General features: G+C 52.8%; 1 protein-coding gene across 1 annotated transcript; it reads right to left on the minus strand.

Moving 5' to 3' along the window:
- PRDM13 (PR/SET domain 13) lies at positions 7009-12703 on the minus strand. Its single transcript, XM_021393138.1, has 4 exons — positions 12563-12703; positions 11364-11495; positions 11164-11284; positions 7009-9017 (listed from the first exon to the last, which is right to left on the minus strand). Exons 1-4 carry the CDS (start codon positions 12701-12703, stop codon positions 7564-7566), a joined length of 1848 nt encoding a protein of 615 aa, XP_021248813.1. The 3' UTR covers positions 7009-7563.

Raw genomic sequence — 14374 nt, forward strand, 5'->3', positions numbered from 1 at the left:
TCCTAATGCAAAGTTTGGAGCTGCAAAAGGACCAGAAGACAAATCATTGAAGTATAAAATGCTCATTACTGTGCACAGTGCCTGACACCTTCAAACACATTCCTGAGTAGGCTCATTTTGAAGGCATCTGAGAAAAACAGAATTATGACCAAAAAAGTGGCTATGGCACATTGTCAGTGAGATTGTTGTCTGATCAAAAGATGCTGTAACTCCTCTACAACATTCATGCTGTCCAACACAAGTGTGCTGTACTGCTGAAAATGTTTGTTTAACCAGGTGGAGAGTTGTTACTCACACATTTAATTATCATCTTGCATAATTAAAAAAAAAAAAAAGCCAGGAAAGAAATCAGAATTGGGGAGTAGGGACAGGGGACAGCTTGAGCCAGGCAAAGCAGGCAAGAAATGGACTAGAAGATGGAAAAGAAAGACAGATGGGAGTTAATTTGCACAAGACCTTGAAGGAGAGAACGAAGAGTCTGAACTGTATGGGGAACGCTAAAATTTGAGGGATTTCTCCATAAGCATTCACACTGAAGGAGATTACATTTGAGAGCCTTAGCAAGATATGAATTTGGACAGCACTTTAATTGTCTTCCTGAGAGAATGACTCAGGTGATCTAAGCCTAAGGATTGTTCTTCAGATTTTTTTCATCTGTGAAGTCACTAAATAATTATGCCATTATTGTGATTGAAATGTCACTTCTGAGGAATTTCAGCAACACCTGGATACCCTGACATTAGCTGTGCTTCAGTGATTAAATCTTCTGTGGCTGTTTAGTAATCACTTATTTGATAAGATGAAAGAATTCTGCCACAGTCACTCTTTTGACAGCTCCACTGGTCTCCACTTCACTAAACCTTTATTTATCTCCTTTCCTCCTCCACACCCCTTCTTTCTAGTGTGCTGACCACCAGACAACAGCACAGATCACAGGATGTGCCAGCTGAGATGACATTTGAAATGTCTTTGCAAATGTATCCTACTTCTCCTCAGTATCTGAGCAAGCTTTTTTCTCTGTTGGACCTAAGGACCCCAAAAGGGTCTTTTCCCATTGCAGAAAGGGCCTCTGGAAAGGTTGGAGTGACACTGCCTCCTTCGCTCTGTAGGTCTTGGATGAGGCAAATGAGCTGTAACTTTGCATCTCTCTTGATCTATGCCTTCCTAAAAGGTCAAGTGTCTTTCCAGGATCTAACTGACTTTAAGGAAAGTTCTTACAATCAAGTGTAAAATCAGCCTATTTTGCATACTATCACATCTGGAATTTTCAAAAAAGCCCGGAAAAGTTATACACCAAATGTCCATTATCCCTCAAGAGTCAGACACCGAGCTCCTTGTGTAAGGACTCAGCCAACAAACTCAGTTATGTTGAGATGTAGCTGATGTAACAAGAGCTGACTGAACTCCAACAACGTCTCATTGTGGATGTGGGCAGGATAGCACAAAGGCAGCATAATGTTAGAAGCCATGTGACAACATCTGCTTTGATATTTATGGATGGCCACATTTGCAGCTCTTCTACCTCCAGCAAGTTTAGGTGCAAGACTGCAAGCGGATGCTTCAGGTGAGCCCAGAGACTTACAGAGATGAAGTCTGACCACACGTCTAAGCATGCATCCCCCTGTGGATGCTCATATACTTCTTTTTCTTGGAACAGCATCATATGGCCAGGGAATGAGCAGTAAATTCACTCCAGAGCCCACTCTGCAAAGGGCCCTGTCACATGCCAGAAGAGTAGATGGGATTTATAGGCAGCTGGACTCTGGCTCACTCTTTCAGTAGCATGGTTCTATGTGCCAAAACTAGGTCCAGTGCTGCTGACACACAGACTTGGAGCAGGAAAATCAAAATATTTTAGGTATGCTGTAGATGGAGAGTCTACCACAAAAAGATATGTGAAATTTGTGTAAATTCCTATTACCTGTCTCTGCTACCCATATTCTCTAGACAAAAGTTATGTTTTATAACTAACTGTAATTGTGCTGCTCAGTTCCTCGTTAGTTTTGGCATCTTTCAGAAGCACTACAGACAGAGGCCAATCTGACCGTTGGTCTGATTGCAGAGGAGACATCAGGCAAAGCATGCACACCACAGAAGACTGCGCCAAAACAAATGAGTTTATAAAGATCACTTTGCTGCATAGTCTATTTGAACACTGTACGTGCCATGTCTTTCACCACACGTTCTTCAAACTATAAATAAATCAAATTGACACATATTCACAATCTAGCACCATCTGCTGCATAAAAGGGAAAGGCTTTTTAAAAAGATAAGAAGGATCTTTTCCTTTACTTACATAACATCTTAATCAGTGACACATGTTTCTGCTTTTACAAATATGTAGCTTGACTTTAACATAGCAAACATTCCAAAAGAACGACTTCAGGAACCCTTCTAAATGCAGATTCTCATTCACTGCTAGTTTCTGCACTTTGTTAAGATTCATTTACTTCCAAAACGCCAGGCTGAGCACCAGCAGCAGGAAGGTCTCCTCTGGAGGGTGGTGAATCAGGCAGACCTCTGTGGAAGGGATGCACATAACCACATATAAGGATTATGTTTTATACATAAGTTCTTCAAATTTAAGATAAACATTGCATTTGCTAATTGAGACAAATAGTTCTCCGCAAGTTGTACAGGTTTTTTTTAATTTGTTAATCATATTTTTTCACTGTTTATATACATATATCTTGACAATAGAGTATTTTTTTATTAGCTATGACAAAAGCACAAGATACTACTTCAAGCAACTTTAATTCAGGAGCAAAACTTATGCATTTTCTTCCTATTTACTGCCCCAAATAAAGACAATATTACTGAAATTCTAAGTGTCTTTATCTCATTTTATAGTTTTTGGGCAATCCCGACAAAGCATGAGACATATTCTAAAATTAGTACAGGCTACCCTAAAAACTAAGCTTAAGTGCCTTATTTCTCCCACTTAACACTAAAATTTACATATTCAATCACTTAACTTTCATCCAAATTCTCCAGCAGTTAAGCTGTCTCATTTGGCTTTAACACACAGTCAGTCATGGAAATACTGAAATCACTTAATGTGACAAACTTGTTCACAATTTCTTAAGTTTCTCACAAAATAACACTAAAAAATCGTTCTGCTTTGTCCAGAAGATATCGTTCTTAGCTACTTGGCTGTCAACAGCACAGACCAGAAGGATTCAGATTAAGATTCTGTTTTAAAAACAGGAAAGAAGGAAAGCAAAACAGCCCACAACACGTCAGTACACTGATGTGATGAATTCTGCCCTGTGCAGAGCTGAAGTAGATTTCCACATAGGCTGTGACCCCACGGCAGCTCCCACCATGGGCCATGGGGAGCTGTGAGCCCTGGCCCCAATTCTGCCTCAGCTCTCAGCACAGGCAGGATGTGGTCCCCAGTGTCCTTTCTCACCATCAGAAATGTCTATTTTGCTTATTTCTACAGTGAAGGCCTCTTTCTACAGACAAAAGGCACAGGCTGTAGGCCAGCCATCAGTTGCAGAGCTATTTGGCCACAATCTTAAGTAGCTGCTTAGCTGCAAATGAGCATTCTTAGAAGGGTTCTTTAGCCCTGTGCGGTGGCTGGCAGGTGAAGTACCTCTGAGAACCCTGAAGTATCCAGCCTCTTTGGCTTTTCAATCAATATACTCAAAAATGCGCTGCCTTTTTTATTTGTTTGTTTTGTTTTGCTTTGCTTTGCTTTGTGAGCTGCTGCATACTTTAGAGCAGAAATCTGCAGGACTCAGAGCTGAAACATAATTTTCATACTTTAGTTTCCTGACTGGAGCTAAAGCACATTGCTCACACTACAAGAACCAGAGACACTTCGACGTGAACCTCCCCAGCAGGTTTTACACCTCACAAAGCTGTGTAAGGGGTGCAGAACAGCATCTCCTCCCCTCTACCTCTGCCCTTCCTTCCTAATGCTTTCCCCATGCTACTGTTTATTCATTTGCAGTGAGGCTAAAGAGATGCAAACTGAAGAAAAGGGAGAAAAAAAAAGAAAAAGTTATTAATTATTTCTTAGAACATAGAACCAACCGTAGTTTGTTGATGTTGTTTTTCTAATTCACATTTTCCCCATTTCAAAACAGGGCTTCCAATCGCCTGGTACCTAATCGCTCTAATCAGGGACAAGCTGTCCTTAATTTTTAAAAAAGAATACAGATCCAAGCTCTGACATTACCCTGGAAATAGGATAGTATGTTCTAGAACAAAACAGATATATATGTGTGTGTGCGTGTGTGTGTGTGTGTGTGTGTGTGTGTGTGTGAAAGGTGAAACATAAAAAGAAACATGTTCAGGTGCAGGTCTACAGAAAGGACGTGTGAACTTTGCTCAATGTTCCATAATATTTCATAATATCAGCGCTAAACATAGCTGAATACACACCTCAGATCTTGTAATCCATTTCTTCTACTGTGTTTTTCAGTTGCTAAGAATCTTCCACCTCCTGTTTCCTATAAAATACAAGGTTATAGCATCCGACATGCTGTAGGGAATCATTCCTCATTGGACTGACTTTGAATATACCTGAAAGCATTTTGCTGCTCCCAGATTTTATCTGCTATGGTCCAATGAACCCCAGCGAGCTTGAACCTGGCCTTGACATGCTGCTCTTTACCTCCAGGTGATAATTCAGGAGGTAACTGCTCACAGTCAAGCCTAAGATCATTCTTTTCAGACAGTTTGGAGGAAAACAAAAAGATCACAAACAATCCCTGGGCTTCTCTATTCCCTGACTTAAAGCCAAGCGCAGATTTTCTCCCTTCCCCACATCTCCCTGTCACACAGGCAGTCTGAACCCACAGCTTTCTGTTCAGTCCATCAGGTGCGGACTTGAGGACTCTATTTGATACTGGAGATTGAGCCTAGAGATAAAGAAACTAGTTCAAAGCACATTTCCAAGTATGCAACTTCCAGTTAAAACAGAAAACATGGAAATGCAGCCAGCATTTATGTACATAAATCAAATTATAGGCTTTTCTGAGCCTATTTATTTTTTGTTTCTTTGCCACTCCAGAGCTGCATCCTTGGAATGACACCCTTAAAAACTCTCATCTCTTCATACCTGCAGCAGCATAAGGCTTAGAGCTTTCTGATCAGATCACCTTTGTGCAGGTGACTTTAGAACACGAGCTTAGAGCAAAAGGCCCTGAAAACGCATCCCTCTGCGTGTGCCAAGCTGCTACCTTGCTCAGAAGTGACTGACCGAGTCCTCCCCAAGAGCTGCACCAGCCCCCAGCCCCACACCTGAACTCATCTGCAGTACAGCAGACTACACCCACCTCTTTTGTCACTTATACTTTTCCACCCATATGTCCAAGAGTTCAGCAAATCTTAAACAATGTTTTGGGGCACTGAAACATGATTTTCTAAAGCATTTAGATTCGTTTCTATTTATGTATGAAAGTCATCCCGGTGTGTACACCCCCCCTTGCTCACAACATCCAACAAGCACATAATGTTCCACAGTTCCCTTGAAAAGCAGAGCATTGCATTGTTCTTTGTTCAATTGTACTCAGGGAACCTCTGAGTTCTCCCATAGAAAAGCAAAACATGGAAGAAGCCCCACATTTAATCTCTGCAGCCCCTGAGCAGACAAATGAGCGATAATCAATCAGTGATATTTAAAGGAGAATTTTCCTCCAGCCTCACCACCGTTCTTTCCGCCTAGACTTGATAAAGAAGAAAACGACTGGATCAAAACAGCATTTATTTCTCACTTAGAAAGCTCTCTTTCTCCAGTGAACGCGAATTCTTTTCTTCGTGTTACGAGATGCCTCCGACCTGCGTCTCCTCCCCGGCGCGGACTCGCCCCGAGCCCGCAGGGGCCAGAGGCGCTGCCGCCTTTGTCTCTTGCTTGCCCTTTCGCGCAGGGTGGTTGCGGTTGGTGTTACCGGCTGCGCTCCGCCGTGTGCCTGACTTTTTGATGGATCCTGCTCGCAGCGTGGGCAGCCGGACACGGCGCTGCTCTGACGTCACCGGTGTGACGTCACGGCGCGCGTGACGCTTGACCGCGGCGGGGTTGTCCGTTCGGGGGCACGGCGCACGCAGCCCGGGCCGCCCTAGAGCGGGTGCCACCGTCGGTGCCATAGAGGGACCCGGGGCTCGGCCGGGGCAGCGGCGGTGGTGGGACCCTGCGCTGCCCGGAGTGCTCGGGGGCAGAGCTGCTCCGTCGGCCCGGCGCCCCGGCCGGTATATAGCGAGTACGTGGGCGCACAGCCCGGAAAAAAAAATCCTAAATCCTACAGCTTTTGTATGTAAAACCTTTATAGGGAAACCAAGTCCGGCACGTGAGTTTACATTTCCTACTGCTGCCGGGCACGTCTAGCTCTCTGCGAGCAGAGGGGGGGTCCGTCTGCAGCTGGGATTCCCTCACCCGCTGGGGGCAATTCCCGTTTGCCATCACCTGGGCTGAAACAGGGCCCGGCGCCAAGAACGCACGGACTTGTGATGTCCGAGTGGGTCGTGGAGTTTCGTTAGCAGCCCGGGGGCAGCGGGACTGCGGGATTTACAGGGAACGGAGATTTCCCGACAATTTTAGCTGAGTGCGTTCCCGGATTCCCACCCAAGGGAGGCACAAGGTGACATTCCCTCGGCTAATCACACCGACAGAGGTTCTAAGGTTTTTTGCAGGTTTTACAGATCACGAATGGGCAAAGCAAACTGATGACACGAAGCTTTTAGCATCTCTGCACTGGCTTTGCCCAAATTAAATATACATATATATATATATTCGAGCCGTGGGCATAGAGAAGAGCGAATCGGGTGGGTGTGTTCTTTTGTTTTCCCGTGTGAGAGAAGGAAAATACTCGGAGAAAGCATTCAGGGCCAATTGTGTAACGCCCGACCCGAGGAGGCTGCGTTCGTGGGTTCAGCCGAGCTGCCCCCTCGGGGCGTTATGCAGAGACCTCGCTGACAGCACCGACAGTACTTTGCCTGCAACTTTATTTAAAAATAAAAAATAAAAATAAAAATACTGGCATGACAAACCGGAACCAGAACCGAAATACTGCATCCACTGTACACCATTCGTTAGAAAACAAACATACAGCACAGTTGTATTCTACCAAACAGAGAGTGTATTTCCTTTGAAATTATATAGTGCGTGCTTTAGATTCATGCTTCTCGATATTTATTTTACATTTGTTCCGCAAATAGTATCTGTTATAAATAATTGCCACTCGATCAGATGGTGCACCTGCTACGTACGGACCTCTCCAGCGCTGCGAGTGGGGCTTTTTGCTGCCTTTTCTCTCCCTAGCTTTCGCCTTCGCTGTTTTTTCCACAAACAGCTGTTGGTATTCGCTCACCGTAATCACAGCAGTGCCGCTCCGTCGGGACCCGAGCACCGCGGCGGAGTGCCACGCAGAGCCCACAGCCGGCACTCGGCCCACGCGGGAGGAGAGGACGCAGAGAAGAGCTGTTCCCCAAAGGCACAATTTCCTCCACGCGGCGGTACGGCAGCGTGGGGCGGTGCGCGGCGCTCGGGCTGTGCACCGGGGCTGCACCGAGAGCGGGGGGCTCGGCCCCGCCCCGCGGCTCCGGGGGCTCTCGGCGCTACTGCTGCCGGGTCCTGCCGCCGCTCTCGGGCTCGCTCTGGTCGTCGGTGAAGCAGACGTCCACGTCGCTCTCGTTGTCAGTCTTTTGGTCGCGCTCGACGGGCGCGTAGCCAGAGTCACTGCGCTCCTCGGCCGCCTTGCCGAGGCCCTGCCCCGGGTGCCGGGACTTGACGTGCCGCTCCAGGTCGCGGCGCCGCACCAGCACCTTTCCGCAGTACTCGCAGCGGTAGGGCGTGTTGCCCTCGGCGTGCAGGCGGATGTGCTTGTTGAGGTTGCTGGGGTCCCCGAAGGGCCGCAGGCACACCTTACACTTGAGCGGCTTGTAGCCGGTGTGAGTCCGCATGTGGATCTTCAGCCCGTACTTGCGGGAGTACAGCTTGCCGCAGTACAGGCACAGGTGCCCGGCCTTGGCCTTGCCGCCCACCGCCCCCGCCGCTCCCGCGGGCAGCGCCTCCAGCCGTCCGCGCCCCTTCTCGGCCGCCAGCTCGGAGAGCTGCTGCGTGTGCATGGCGATCTCGCGGTCGATGCCGGCCAGCGAGCCCAGCTCGGCGGCGTGCAGCCCGGCGGCCGGCCCGCCGAAATAGGGCACGGCCTCGGGGTACTTGAGCAGCCCGCCCAGGTGCAGCTTCAGCGGGTAGTAGGGCGCGGCGCCGTACAGCAGCTCCCCGCCGTACACGGTGAGCGGCATCACGGGCAACCCGCACTCACCCGCGTACGCCTTCAGCCCCTCGAAGGGCGGCAGCGCGAATCGCTCCAGCGCGCCGCCGGGCAGCGGCGGGTAGCGGCCGGGCGGCAGCGCGGCGCCGGGCAGCCCGCGGTCCAGGGGTCGGAAAGCCGAAGCCTCTTCCAGCGGCGACAGCAGCGGGAAGGCCCGCAGCCCCCCACCGCACGCCAGCCCCGCCGCGGCCGCCGCCGCGGCAGCGGCAGCCGCCGTCGGGGGGGCGGTCTCGGCCGGCAGCGCCCCGCACTTGGGCTGCGGCTCGGCGGCGGCGCGACCCGCCTTCAGCCCCCCCAGCAGCTTGGGGAAGCCCGCGGTCGCCCGCGCCTCCTCCCGCAGCGGCCCTGCGGGGCGGAAGGCGGAGCGCGCCCCAGGGCACAGCGCCAGCCCGTTGCCGCCCGCCGGCCCCAACAGTGTTCCCGGGCCGCGGCCGGCGCCCACGCTCATGTCGAGGGCGCGCTCCTGCTCCTCCTTGCCCGCCGCACGTCGGGGCTTGACCGGCGGCGGGGAGGCGGCGGAGGCCTCTCGCTTGACGGCGTCCCTCGGTCCGCAGCCCGGCGGCGGAAGGCCGGCCGCCCTCGAGGCGAGGCCGAAGGAGGCGGCGGGGCGGCCGTGCTCGGCGTGCAGGAAGGGCCGCCCGTGGCTCAGCGCGCAGTGGAAGTGGACGTGGGCCTTGAGGCTGTTGGGGTACTTGAAGGTCCTCCAGCAGTACCAGCAGATGTAGCGCTCCTCCCCTGCGGAGGGAAGCGCAGCGCCGTCAGCCCGCAGCCCCGCTCCCGTCCCGCTCCCGTCCCGCTCCCACCCCGCGGCACTGCGCGATGCGGCCCCAGAGCGCTCCCGACCGGGCGCGGGGGGAGCAGCTGCCGCCGGGGTCGGCTGTCGGGGGTGGGGGCCATCTGTTGGCGCTCGCAGCAGAGGCGGCGTATGGCAGGGAGCCGGCCGCGCCGAACAAAGGCCAATCTAATGATCATGAGCCCCTCATTACGCGGCGAGACAATATCCGATATGTATGGGCCATATGTAATCGTTCCCTTTCAGAGGACAATGCCCTTTGTGCCCCGGCTCCGAACATTTCGGCTCCTCTCAAGCGGAAGAGACCCTGGTGGCCGCGGCTGTTCGCTGCCGGCCCGGCCCGGAGTGCCGCTTCGTTCTGCGCTGCCTGCGGGGGGCATCGGCCGTGCGGACGTCTTCATCGCTTCTGTACATGTCCTTTCTTCCTTCCTTTCGTTCTTTTTTTTCTTTTTTCCTTCTTTTCCTTTCTTTCTTTCTTCTTCCTTTTCTTTTCCTTTCTTTCTTCCTTCCTTATCTTTCTTCCTTCTTCTTATCTTTCTTCTTTCTTTTTTCTCTTTCTTTCTTCCTTTATTTCTTTCTATCCTTCTTTCTTTCGTTCTTTTCTTTCTTCCTTCCTTCCTCTTTATTTTTCTCTCTTTCCTTTCCCTCTCTTTCTCTCTCTCTCCCTAAACCTTTCACTTTCCCTTTCTCTCTTTCTTTCCTTCCCTTATTCCCCTCCACCACCCATACCCATTTCCCCATCTCTCTACCCTCCGAGCCCTCCGTCCCCAAACGCCGCTCTCACGTTTTCAACATCCCCGAAGTTCCCACAGCTGTTGCCCGCCCCACACGCTCCCATCCGCTGCTCCCTCACGACTCCACGAACCGCAACGACCAACGCGCGGCCGAGTGTAGGACAAACCCTGAAGCCCCCGGGGCAGGGGAAAGACGGCGGCGTCGGGGCGGGCGCAAAGCGGCGCAGCCCTCGGACAGTGCCGGGCCCGGCTCCGGGCACGCGTTCTGTTGCCCGCTCCCCATGCGCACTGTTGGCTCTGTGCTTCCCGTCGGTGTGCGCACGGCTGCCCCAGCCCAGAGCGGGAAGGGGATTAAGGGAAAAATATATATATATATATCGAAAAAGAAAGAAAATCAGCTCTATCTCGTAACGTTAAGATCAATTCGATTGGGTTTCGTTTGTTCAAGGTTTCAAAATTACTAGAAATAAAATGTCTATTTCTTCCACTCTGTATTTTGGTTGTTTTTTTTTTTTTCTTCTTTTTCTTTCTTTTTCCTTCAGTTTTCCATCCTTAGAAAAAGAGCTTCAGCATTCTAATTCCAGACCCACACCGATCGGGCTGGAAACGGCGGGGCCGTGGGGTTGGCTCTCAGCGGCGCTCCGACGTGAGGAGGCGATGGGGCGCGTGGGGAGGGGCGGTTCCGCTGCTGTCCGTAGCGGGTGCAGAGCAGGAGCTGCCTCTCCGGGTACCGCCTCAGCACAAGGAACGGTGTGCGGGCTCCTGCGCTTGTTCGACGGCAGGCGGTTTCACAGCGGTCCCGGTGCTCCCGTGGCCACGTCGAGAGAGGCGCGGGCGGACGCTGAAGTTTTCCATCTTCTTTCCCCCATTGCTCGTATTACCGCGTTATCATTGATTCTTAACAGCGGAAAGGTGAGGGGTACAATTCCAGCTGAGAATCGGTTTGCACACTGAAGCTGTTGTCCAGGGCCGACGTCCTCATCAGGGCCATTTAGGGCCACGTTCTCACTGACCGCGGCTCTGCCCACGTTACACCCCGACACGCGTGTGCGAGGCTCCGGCCGGGGCACACGCCAGGGGGAAGCGGTATTTCCACCCCCCAGAGGCGCTTAGCCGCAGAGCTGTTTCCTACAGCCCCACCGTGCGCCCAACGATATTACATTGCGCCGCTGCCGGAGCGCCCCGAGGGGTGGGGCCGGACCATACGCTACCACGGATCGCCCTTCGGAAATCGGCAACTGGGGCTCGTGCGGAGGGATGAGAAGTCTCCGTGCCGGCATGCTGCTCCGGGGGGTCTACCTCGCACCCACCCGCCGCCCGCCTGCACGTCGGGGCCCGGCAGCTCGTCCCGTACCTTTCTCGTCGTGCGTGGGGGTGGCGGTGAGCGGGATGTCGAACCACTGCGCCAAGGGGTTGGAGTACCACACGGTGAGCTCCTCGCCGGGCTGCACGTCACGCAGTGCCCGGTAGAAGATCTGCGTGGGGGGAGAAGGGGTACTCGGTCAGCAGCCGCGAGGGCGGTGCGGGGAACGACGCGGGGCGAGCGGGGTGTACCTGTCCTCCCGGCAGGTCCGCGACGGCCTCCAGGGTCTGTTCCTGGGCGTTGCGGGCGGCCCGGATTAACCCTATCCACTCCAAAGCGGAGCTGCCGGCTTCATCCACCAACTCCCCTCTCACCATCCGCACCTGGAACACAGCGACGCCGCCGTCACTTCCCCCGAGCCGGGACGGAAAGAGCCCAAAGGTGCCCCCCGAGCCCCCTGTTCAGGCCGCGGCAGCGGCCACGTTAGGCTCTCCCGTTCCTACCCATCGGGGCACCGTCGGTGTTTTCTTTAGCACTGTAGAACCACTGGGACCGGCCCGGGGAGAGCTCAGGGGATGGCAGAGCCGGACCTGGCGCTGGTCTGCAGCTGCGTGTAGCAGCACTGCACTAAGTGCTCCCAGGTATGGTGATACCGGGACACTCGATACTTTTTCCTTTTTTTCCTTTTTTTTCCTTTTTTTTCCTTCTTTTTTTTTTTTTTTTTCCCCTTTTTTTTTTTTTTTTTTTTTTTTTTTTTTTTTTTTTTTTTTTTTTTTTTTAAGGGTTTGTGCAGCCCCTGGGTCCGCGCAGAGCGATCGCGCAACACACGGAGACGGGGAGGGGGCAGAGGCAGAGGGGAGCGGGTGCTGCCCAGCGCCGAGGTCCCGGCAGAGCCATCCTTCATAACCTGCTTACCCGTACAAAGGGAAAATGAAGTGCCCATCCGCCGAATGACCGTGCAATAAAAGTCATCGGAACAAAGCGCTCTAAAGCGACGAACCGAGGGAGCCAGATGAGAAATAAATTTGAGCGGGCTGGCAGAGCGTTTAAAAACAATTAAAGGGCATTAAAAACCCGAGCGGAACGCGCAGGGGGTGGGAGGCAGTCTGGGCTGTCCGCCCGCACCCACAGCCCCGCAGATCTTCCGCGTGGGACGACCATCCCCCGTGCGTCCGAGTTCGGGGCCCACGCCGGGCGGCTCTGGGCGCTGCTGCCGGGCCCTGGAGCTCCCCCGCTCCCGGTCGTGCGCCGTGGGCTCCGGGGAGCACAGCGCTGCGGGACGGGGCGGGTACCGGGCGCCTCCGGAGCCGGGTGAGGGGTAAAGGGTAAGGCTGTCCGGCCGCGGCGGGCAGCGGAGCGGCAAGGGACGCTCTAAGAGGGGAAAGCATCTTCTTCTCTCAAGCTGAGCGCAAAGCGAGGTCCGGCGGTGCGGCAGACGGGAGGGAAATACCTTTTTCTTGGGTCCCGGCTCCCGGCGGTCGGACAGGTACTTGCCCAGTTTGAAGATGCCCGGCACGGGCCCCAGGCGCAGCCCGGCGGGGATGCAGCTCTCGGCGTTCACGCTGATGGCCGGAGCCCGGCTCGCGTGCATCGCTGCCTGTGGGGCCGAGCGCTGGGGACCCCGAGCACTTAACGGGGCGGCGGGGCTGGGGCCGAGGAGGACGAGCGCGGCGTATCTCCGCCCGCAGAGTGACGCGGCCGCGCGTGCGGGGCGGCTTTTCAATGGGCGCAGGAGGGGGACCCCGCGGCGGGCGGGTGCTGCGGGGCCGCGGTGAGAGAGTCGGCTCCTCGAGCAGCTGCGGGTCCCATCCGCGAGGGTCACATGGAGCCGTTCCCTCACCCTCCCGCATAATCAGGCGCTGTGAATGGGCGGCGAACAATGGGCCGGGCGACCTTCCCATTCCTAAAAATCCAATTTGTCAAGGGCAAAGAAAAGGCGCTGATGAATCAAAGGTCTGGAGGGACCATTAATCCTCAGCATGGGGTATTGTCCCCGCGACAGTTACGATATTTTAAGTGACAAATCCACTGTATAATTTCGCCATAAATTTTGCTTCCTTTTATTGTTCCCCGACAAACCAGTTTTGGAAAATAAGTGACTATTTTAAGTCTACTTGGCTGAGCCCTTTGAGGTTTAATATACTTCAAAGATTTTTAATTCTCTCCCCTCGGCTTTATTGTAAAGGCGATTAAACAAAGAGATGGGGAATGTTTGGAGGACTTGTTAACTTCTATTGATCCCCGGCGTGTGCCATACAGAAGTTGGGCAGGTACTTGATGGGAAAACACCAGAAAATACCTACACTTTTTTTTTTAAGGACGACCATATTACCATTTCAGTGAGTCGGGTTCAGGCCGGTGATCTATTTAGCGCAGCTTCGATCCTTAAGGGAACGGCTCCAAATGTGAGCCCTGTGCGGCGCGACGCGCTGCTCTGCGGGCACCGGGGGGGCTGCGCGACTGCTGCCGTGGGGAAGGGGCTGCGCGGGGAACAGACCCGGCACCACCGGGAGACAGAGCCCGGCCCGAGGGCAGCGCGGAGCTCCGCGGGCAGCGCACGGCCCGAACGTACGGCAGCCACAGGTCCCTTCCGCGCTGCAGTCTCCTGCGCCGGCGTCGCCTTGGAAGGTGAAACCCGACAAATAGCGGCTGTAAGTGCAGCCAGAACGAAGCAGTCTGAAAGCCTCATGCTCTTACCGGGGATTTAATTACGATAAAGAGAAGCGCTGGGGTTAGGAGGGATTATGGCTCGGGATTGGGTAAACCGCAGGGATTTCTCAGGAATTGAGGAAAATGCGCGGCTTTTGCGGGGTTTTAGCACACGAGCAGCCACCCAGGTGTGAGGAATAAAGCGAAAAGTGAGATTTTCCACTTTTTCTTTTTAACCCTGCCTAATTCACGTCTGCAAATGTTTTCCCTCCACACTCCGTAACTCCCCAAATGGAAAGTCTTGAGCATTTCTCCTCGCGGAGAAGTCGCGGTCACAGACTTGATCCACTGATTTCAGAGGAAGCTGCAGCAGGTATGGAGCTTCTTTCTTTCTTTCTTTCTTTCTTTTCTGCAGTGTTTTTAACAGTCACGCCGAATAAATCTCAAAAGAAGGAAAGAAAGAAAGAAAGAAAGAAAGAAAGAAAGAAAGAAAGAAAGAAAGAAAGAAAGAAAGAAAGAAAGAAAGAAAGAAAGAACGAAGGAAAGAAGGAAAGAAAGAAAGAAAGAAAGAAAGAAAGAAAGAAAGAAAGAAAGAAAGAAAGAAAGAAAGAAA

Source organism: Numida meleagris, chromosome 3 (genome assembly GCF_002078875.1).
Source record: "Numida meleagris isolate 19003 breed g44 Domestic line chromosome 3, NumMel1.0, whole genome shotgun sequence".
Taxonomy (NCBI): Eukaryota; Metazoa; Chordata; class Aves; order Galliformes; family Numididae; genus Numida; species Numida meleagris.

What these genes read in the sequence shown, in the direction of transcription:
- PRDM13 (XM_021393138.1), bottom strand. Translation starts at nt 12,703, where the DNA reads ATGCACGCGAGCCGGGCTCCGGCCATCAGCGTGAACGCCGAGAGCTGC. An exon ending in AGCCGGGACCCAAGAAAAAG is followed by an intron (nt 11,496 to 12,562) that starts GTATTTCCCTCC and finishes GCTGTGTTCCAG; the next exon opens with GTGCGGATGGTGAGAGGGGA. An exon ending in CGGACCTGCCGGGAGGACAG is followed by an intron (nt 11,285 to 11,363) that starts GTACACCCCGCT and finishes CCCCCCACGCAG; the next exon opens with ATCTTCTACCGGGCACTGCG.